The sequence below is a fragment of the Eubalaena glacialis genome, chromosome 12, assembly GCF_028564815.1.
Source record: "Eubalaena glacialis isolate mEubGla1 chromosome 12, mEubGla1.1.hap2.+ XY, whole genome shotgun sequence".
NCBI classification, from domain to species: Eukaryota; Metazoa; Chordata; class Mammalia; order Artiodactyla; family Balaenidae; genus Eubalaena; species Eubalaena glacialis.
Window position 1 is genome coordinate 39,507,528 of NC_083727.1, and position 8,323 is coordinate 39,515,850.

At 39.3% G+C, this 8,323-nt stretch overlaps 1 protein-coding gene across 1 annotated transcript; it reads right to left on the bottom strand.

Moving 5' to 3' along the window:
• Positions 1-2,620: 2,620 nt before the first annotated feature.
• On the bottom strand, positions 2,621-6,429 carry FABP7 (fatty acid binding protein 7). The gene is made up of 4 exons (XM_061206969.1): positions 6,348-6,429; positions 5,716-5,888; positions 4,608-4,709; positions 2,621-2,671 (listed from the first exon to the last, which is right to left on the bottom strand). The coding sequence occupies exons 1-4, from the start codon at positions 6,418-6,420 to the stop codon at positions 2,621-2,623; spliced, it is 399 nt and encodes a 132-aa protein (XP_061062952.1). The 5' UTR covers positions 6,421-6,429.
• Between the last annotated feature and the right edge of the window lie 1,894 nt (positions 6,430-8,323).

Sequence of the window (8,323 nt, forward strand, 5' to 3'; positions counted from 1 at the left end):
GCCGGTTAGTCAAATTGCCTTTGGGCTTAGTAGTTTTTCCTTTTCAAGTGCGTTGAAAAATTTTTAAAAAGGCAAACCAGAAAAGTTAGTACCTTGGCAGGTTACTGTATGAGATAGAATATAGCTTGAAGGAAAATGATTTGTAACTACCTTGTAAACATTTAGGAAGTAAATATCCTTGTTATTTATCTTCCTAGAAAACTGCATTTGATCTACCGCTGCAACTCTTGAGCTTTTAACCCAGTGTAACTTTTCTTCCCACTAGGCCATCCCAAAACTTTTCCATTTTTCAGACAGTTGTTATGGAAATGAATGCCAGGATGTTTTTTGACCTAATTATAATGAGATGAAGCTAAATCCCTATCCTTGCCCTTGTATCTTTAAGAATAGAGAGGCCAGAGCCGTGCTTCTATCAGAGCATAGGCTGAAATCACCAAGAGAAAGCAGTCTTCCTCCAGAAGCAGAGATGAAGGTTTTCAGAGCTATTGGAGCAAACACCCTCTCTATGTTCTGTTTCATGCTTTTAAAGACAAAGGTAGACTCTAGTTTTAGTAATGGTAACCTGATCTATACCATCTTATCCTGACATTCAGTAATAATTGTACATTCACGTGTTAAATCCTGTAGCTGCACTTTAGATCTTTTCTACTCTTTACTGCAGTAGTTAAAGTAATACAATAGTCAGGTAATAGTATCATTGTGTTGAACTGTGTAAGTTAAGGGAAGTTTCCTCATACTTATATCTGTAAGTTAATTGGACCTTGAATTAACTTATAGAAACTTACTGAAAATATTGGGTTGATTAAAAATGAATACTGAATGTTTGTCCTGAAAAATATTTACCCGTTCCCTGCCCCACGCACCAGCCTTCACAGAGGCTAACAGGAAAGTTTTCCTAAGGAGTAATTCAGGGAAAATAAAATCTTACATTTTTGTTTCAGAAGAAAATTTAGCTGAAATATTAATTTTTGAGAGGAAATAAGCGGGAAGATTGCAAGGTTTGCAGTTCTCAGTATTATTCACTAGTCAAGAGAACTTGGACATGTTAATCGAATCTTCAGTTTCCTCATTGGTAAAGTAAAAATAATACTATCTGCCTTACCTGCTTCACATTGTCGGTTTGAGAACATGTACAAAAATCGTCTGATAAACAGTGAAATACAAAATAATATTTGTACTTTACAAATGCAAATCTTAGCCAGTCATAAACAGATATTTACTTTCTTTTGGTCAACTCAGTTCCACCAACCTGGCACACCCCTGCTTCCCCACCACCACACGCACACACTGGCACACACACACACACAATGCCCTCTGCACACTCCATTTTATCCGTTTTAGCACTTATAGACTTTGTTCAGCTCAGTGTACTTGTCTGGAGATACATCTTTATAGTGTTAGCACGAGTTCGTGTGCCCAACGCACAATGAGGCCAAACTAACTGAAACGTCAGAGTCTGGAGCAGAGAAAGGTTTATTGCAGGGCCATGCGAGGAGACAGGTGGCTTCTGCCCTAAAAGCCCTGAGCTCCCCGAAGTGTTTAGCCAAACATTTTTAAAAGCCAGGTGAGGGAGGTGGGGTCGCAGGGTATGTGATCAGCTCATGCACAATTCTCTGACTCACTGATGGTGAGGTAACAGGGTTGTGTCACAAGGGTTCACATTATCAGTCCTTAGGCTCCAGGAGGCCTGGGGGCTATGTGCTCATGGTCATCAAGTAGTTAACATCTTCCATTTGGTGGGGGGTTTTCACATCTGGAAAACAACTCATGAAATGTGCATCAAATACTGTTATCTAGGTACTTCAGAGAGGAGCTAAAGCAGAGGATATGGAGGAAGGCCTGTCCCAGGAAGGCCCCGTAGGGACCTACTCGGTTACAATAGTCCAGGATAAAATTCACTCCCTGGTCCTATTTACCTTTCAATAAGAAGCTTGAATTACATGACATTTTGATTATATGAGATTTTGATTATATTTACTCTTTAATAAGACATTTTCATGAATATCAGCTTGCTTCTTCAGACTACCTGTTTCTAGTAGCAAGAGGTCATTTGTGCAGCCCAGCCCACCATAACAAAGCTCCTTTGGATCCTGGCCATCCCAAATTCTCTACAGAGGTACCAATCCAAATTTTTCCACGTTTCCCTGGGCTTCTGCTTATTTTTTAAATTAGTATTTTAAACAAAGTGCTAACTTCCCCAGCCTGACTTTATGCCATAAAAAAAAGGCTATTTTATTTAAAACTCTCTAATATACAATTCCCAGTCAGATTAGTGACATTAACAACAACAACAAATTTCTCATGGGTGTAAGATTTTTATTCCAATTTGATTTGCATTCCACTGGAAATTGTAGAATGTATTCCCTTCTTTATTTTAAAAAAAAGTAGTTTAAAATTTTAATAGGAATTATAAAATGTGATAAATCTGCAGATCAAAAATGGCTTTGATTGCTTGCAGTAACAAGTTTTTAAAACAAGTTTTGAAGTCATCATTTTCCACCTCCACACCAAGGATAACCTTCTAATTAGTGATCGGCCGTGCCGTAACAGCAGTGTAGCACTGAGACTTGGGTAAACAGAAAGATCGTAGAACTTCTTCAGCCCCAGATCAGGATGTTTTCTAGGCCTTCTCATAGTGGCGAATGGCAACCACATCGCCAAAAGTAAGAGTCTGAAAGATTCAAAAGATAACCAAGTCTTTTTACACAGGTACATCAGTAGCTGAAAATTTTAAAGATTATCATATTATGTTATTTTAAAGATTATCATATATATGATTTAAGTATTATACAAAAGAATAATGGCATTTACAAACATTAAATGTTTCATAAGTCTTCATTTTTTGAAAAGAAACCCATATATTTATCTCGTGAATGACATGTATACATAATTCATGTCTCTAAAAGAAATATGAGGCAAAAACTGAGATTGTCTAGATTCAGGTCAAAAGAATTCCTTTTGCCTTAGATTATCAGGGTAATTGGAGCAGATTAGCTATCTGCTTTAAAAAGTGTATAAAATTTATAGTAGGTTTTCATAATACTTTACAATTCATGATCTAGATAAATTTTGAAGAGTTTTTTGGAAACCCAAATTATTTGGACAAATGGTATTTGCAATGATTTGTTCCAAAATCAGCAGGAAAAGGTAAATGTACAAACGTTCTCGTTGCTTTGGCTGTCATGTTGTAGCCTATGTGAACCTTGGTGGTTATGTGGCTAAAATGTGCAACATGGGCTCTTGTATCTAATCCAACTTGAAGAATTGCTATAAATCCTCTTTACAAAATTTAGTTTTTTAGTGTTCATCATTTTCATGTAGTCCTGTGATTTCCAAGAGTATAGTGTGCCCTTGTCATCCATTACTTTCATTTCCTTGTTTGAACTCAGGCTTGCCTGATCACCGTCATACATGCCAAAGCTGAGCTATCCACTTTTCTGTATTCAGGAAAAAAAAAAAAGAAAAAATCATAAAGGAGGACTTCAGATTGAATCCTTTATAAATGAATTTTTTTGTTTGTTTGTTTGTTTGATGATGGTGATGGTCACTGCAGGAAAACGTGGGCAAATATTCATCAACATGAAAGGAAAACTGCCCCTCTGCTCCCCACACCCACTTCCACCCAGGAAATGAAGAATGAGTATGTAAGCCCTCTATCTCAACCTAGAACAGCTAGCTGGTAGTCAAGGGAAGGAGAAGAAAACTAGTCAATAGTCTTAAATAACAAAACCAAAAGACCCTTCCTGCTATTATCTTAGAAGGAATACGTAAAGCAACCCCCCCCCCAAAAAACCCACAAATGATGTATTGACTACTTCAATGTCATCAAAATTCCATTACTCAACTCACCAAAAAAAAGTGTCTGGGGTGCTAGGTTGAGACATAACATTTTTTCCCAGTTTATGATGCTACTCCATCATTAGAGAAATTATTTTTAAATTATTTTTAATTTTATAATTTTTACATGACTATCCAGTATTGAATAGACATGTTTTTAAAGCTATCTGATGCATTAAAAAGAAAGACTGGAAGGAAGTCATACCAAAATTGTTCTCTCTAAGGGGACATTAAAAAGGATTTTCATATTTTTGTTACACTTTCCTGTTATATTCCAAATTATCTGCACTGAACTTGTGAAACCTTTATAAACTAAAATATAAAACGTTTAAAGCTCTCACTTATTACAGAAGCTATAAAGTAATTTTTCTGAGGTTCAGCAAATGATAATATAGTAATATCATCTCTCTATATTTTCATGATGATTGGTTTTATATTCAGATTTCATTTGAGGATTAGACATTACGGTAATCCAACAACTGTTCTTTTGACACAATTTTAGCTAAATCAATGGCAACTTTTTAAAACTACACTTAAGTAGAATTTTTCTCTTTTTCTGTAATTAAAGAAGCAGAGTGGAGGAAACAATTAGCTAAGATATTTTTATTTCTCCTGTTTTACACATGATTAGAGAAGCTTGCTAGTGATTTAATGTTATTAAAGAAGGAAAGATAGGAGAAAAGGAGGGAGGGAGGGACAGGGAAGGAGATGGGAAATGAGGGGGTGAGGGGTGGGCAAAGAAGCAGGAAGGGGAAATTGCTCTTGCTTACCATGACCATTTTGCCATTCTTAATCTCTCTTACAAAATTTGTCTCTTTGCCATCCCATTTCTGTACGTGGACAAGTTTGTCTCCATCCATGCTAACAACAGACTGAAACCAACAACAAAATGCAGAATATATCAATAGGTACAGGTTAGATTTCTGATATGGAAGCCAAATGAATTGATTTTTATCTATTTAAAAAATTTTTTTAAAGAGTTATTTATTTATTTATTTTTGACTGCATTGGGTCTTTGTTGCTGAGCGTGGGCTTTCTCTAGTTGCAGCGAGCGGGGGCTAATCTTCGTTGTGGTGCGCGGCCTTCTCATTGCAGTGGCTTCTCTTGTTGCGGAGCATGGGCTCTGGGTGCGGGCTTCAGTAGTTGTGGCACACGGGCTCAGTAGTTGTGGCACACGGGCTCAGTAGCTGTGGTGCATGGGCTTCGTTGCTCTGTGGCATGTGGGATCTTCCCGGACCAGGGATTGAACCCATGTCCCTTGCATTGGCAGGTGGATTCTTAACCACTGTGCCACCAGGGAAGTCCCTGAGTTGATTTTTAAGAGAGTAATAATTGAATAAATAGTGATCAACTAATTATCAAAGTAGTACAATTTCCTCTGTTGCTTCCAGAGTCATTATTAGAAAATCTCTAGTAATTCATAATTTGATTGAAATGTATACATCTAGATGCAAAAATTTACTATTAGAAATAAAAATCCTGAACTAGTGCTTTCTGACTAATCATCCTACTCTTTTAAACAGAGTCTTCGAATGAGGCAAGCTATTGATTTAGTCAACCTGAGGCAAAATAGAGATTAAACAAAATGTAGTCTTTTAAATGAACACTATTAAATACTTTCTGAAATACAGGTTTGATATAAAATGAGATAAACGCATGGTAAAGAAACAGATTCAAGATTTGAGCTATAGTAGGTGCCCATTGTTCAGAGTATAAGCTATGAACACTAGAATGCAAAATTAACTCTTGGTCCTCCTGTCTGAAGTGAAATACTGAGAACATTTTTCACTTCCCATCATCTAGAAAAAAAGAAATATTGGGACTTTCTTTTATTCTCTCCGTCCCATCCCCACCCCCAGAGAAGGAGCGGCTCCTTACCTTACAGTTTCTGTCATCTGGAGTGGTTTCATCAAACTCTTCTCCCAGATGGAAACTAATCTCTGTGTTCTTGAATGTGCTTTGAGTCTTGATCACCACTTTGTCCCCCTCCTGACTGATGATCACTGTTGGTTTAGTCACATTTCCCACCTGCCTAGTGGCAAAGCCCACACCTAAAATAGCAAAAGGAAGCAGTACAGTTGGCTGCAACTTCCAAAATAGCTCACAAAGCAGGAATCTACCTTCCTATTCTGGAATCTATGTCCTAAAGTGTAAGTTTCATTAGAGTATGTTTAGCCCATCAATTATGCAGGACAACTACTGAGCTGTAATAATATGTGGATGTTTATCTGGAAGCATAAATAGTAAAAGGATGCTGGAGAAAAAGCGGAAAAGGCGCAGAAGCTTCATGTCCTCCACAGAATACTAAATGCTCCGTTATTTGGCCCTAGGCAAGAAAGCAGGCAAATGCCACATTTAAATATCCATTCTGTGAGAAACACACAGCCTAGCACCCTGATTATGACAATGTGATCTGTCTTTGTCTCTTGCTAACCTGATGGTGAAGAAGGAATCTGCAAGTATCTGAAGCTGCAGGTTGAGAAGAGAAAGCACATCTTATCTTTACCTACCTAGAGCCTTCATGTACTCGTCAAAATTCTGACTGTCCGTCAGCTTCCACGTAGCACAGAAAGCCTCCACCATCCTTACCCTTTTCCCGTTAGCTTCAGAATCAGATAAAAGAGGCAGAGGCAAGGATCTTCCGATCTTAGGGCCACTGCAATTCGGAAGACCCCTTTGCACCTCCGGGCAGCTCCTGCCTTCTTATTAAGAAAAGAGGCAGGCAGAAAGCCAAGGATTTGAATTGCAAACACATCTCTCCAGTGCCCCTCTTTCCAGGAGGCTGTTGCAGGGGGAGGAGATGGGAAGGGGGGCGTGCAGCGAGGTTCCAATCCTCTTTGTGATTGGCTCAGGCCACTGGGTTAGCGGAGTAGGTCGAGTCCCTCCCAACCCTCACACTGCAGCCCTTCTGCCTGAGAAATCTCTGCAAAGATTCAGTGAGGCTGGAGGCAGGCAGCGTATAATGAGAGAAGGTCTTTCAGGTTCAGCCTGAAAACTTGGCAAAGGCCATTTCAGACTGCGAGGAAAGAAAAAAACGCACAGTAGGACATTCAGATTGATTTCCGTTAATGGCAAAGCTGGTTGCAAATGAGGACCCCGCCTTAAAGAAAACCACTGAAATGCCAGACTTTTCAGACAAAAGAGGCTGAATAGTGCCTTTTATTTTCTCTCATATTTATAGGGAGAGCAAAACATGAGCTAGAATTTGCCAAACTCGGGAAAGGGGAGGGGGAGGAGGTGTAAATACCTTCCCTAGATTGTACTGCTAGAAGACTACTCCGGCTGAACACTAATGGGACACTGATTTTGGCCTCTTCCCAACACAAACTGAGTGAATCCCATTTTTCTTTCTAAGGCTATGAGAACCAGACTAAGATGGAAAAGGGACCTAAGGGAGAGTATGGCTAGGATTCACTAATGAGCTACAAAAATAAAGCAGAACAAACTCTTTTTCCCCACTCCTTCAACAGATTGTAGAATCGAAGTGGAAAAACTGGACAGAAGTTCATTTGGTAAGATTTTAAATGACCTGCACTATAGAACCTTTTGATTTCCTGAGGCCACATCTACATCTGTATACTAGTTGTGAGTTAGCAATGGAGGGAGGGCAAGAATTGGAGCAGAGGTGGGAATCAGAAGACTTTGGCTTCAGTTCGTCCTGGCTTAGGGCATCTCAAGAATGGCAAGCTACCGCCAGGGTTCTAAGTAATAACATATTTAAAGGGGGACTCAGACTCCCCTTTACCCAGAGTTTCTTCCTGCTTTATTAGTGCAGGCCGCTGATGAAAAGCAGGTTCCCCGCCTTTCGTGGGGACAGATCAGGGGACTCTGACTTGGCAGTCTCTGCTCGTCTCTCTCTCTCTCCTCCCATTTCAATCTCAGCCCACTGCCTTTCAGCTTCTGTCCACACCAAATACAAGAGACAAGGTTCAGAATGCATCTTACTCCAACTGTCAGCTCTGTGGTTCTACTTTGGTATCTCAAAGGTACCTCAAAACATACACTCAGTCTTTCCCCTCACCTGGTCCTCCTCCAGTTTTCACCATGTTTGTGAATGGCACCATCATCCACCCAACTGCACAAGCCAGAAAACTTGAAATCCTTTCTAACCTTTACTCTCTACATCAAAGTCAATGTCAGAGCCCATCTACTTTCCTTCCTGAATATGTCTCTAACTTCTCACTTTCCCTCTATCCCCACAACCACCTTCTTAATTCAAGTAACCACTGTCTTTTACTAGTCCTATGGCAATAGCCTCTTAACTGTTCTCCCTGCAGCCATGCCTGATCTCCAGCCTTTCACTAGGCTGAAGCCCGAGTGACCTTTTAAAATACAAATCTGCATCTTCCTAGTGACTAATGGTGCTGAGCACACTTTTCATGTGCTTCTCTGCTGTTAATCTATCTTTGGTGAAGTAACTGTTCAAATCTATGGTCCATTTTCAATTGGATTGTTTCTGTCTACTGAATTGTTAGAGTCCTTTATA

Excerpts from the sequence above, each read along its gene's own strand:
- FABP7 (XM_061206969.1), bottom strand. The coding sequence starts at position 6,420 with ATGGTGGAGGCTTTCTGTGCTACGTGGAAGCTGACGGACAGTCAGAAT. Across the intron at positions 5,889-6,347 it reads CGAGTACATGAAGGCTCTAG|GTGTGGGCTTTGCCACTAGG; the intron begins GTAGGTAAAGAT and ends TTGCTATTTTAG. Across the intron at positions 4,710-5,715 it reads CAGATGACAGAAACTGTAAG|TCTGTTGTTAGCATGGATGG; the intron begins GTAAGGAGCCGC and ends TGTTGGTTTCAG.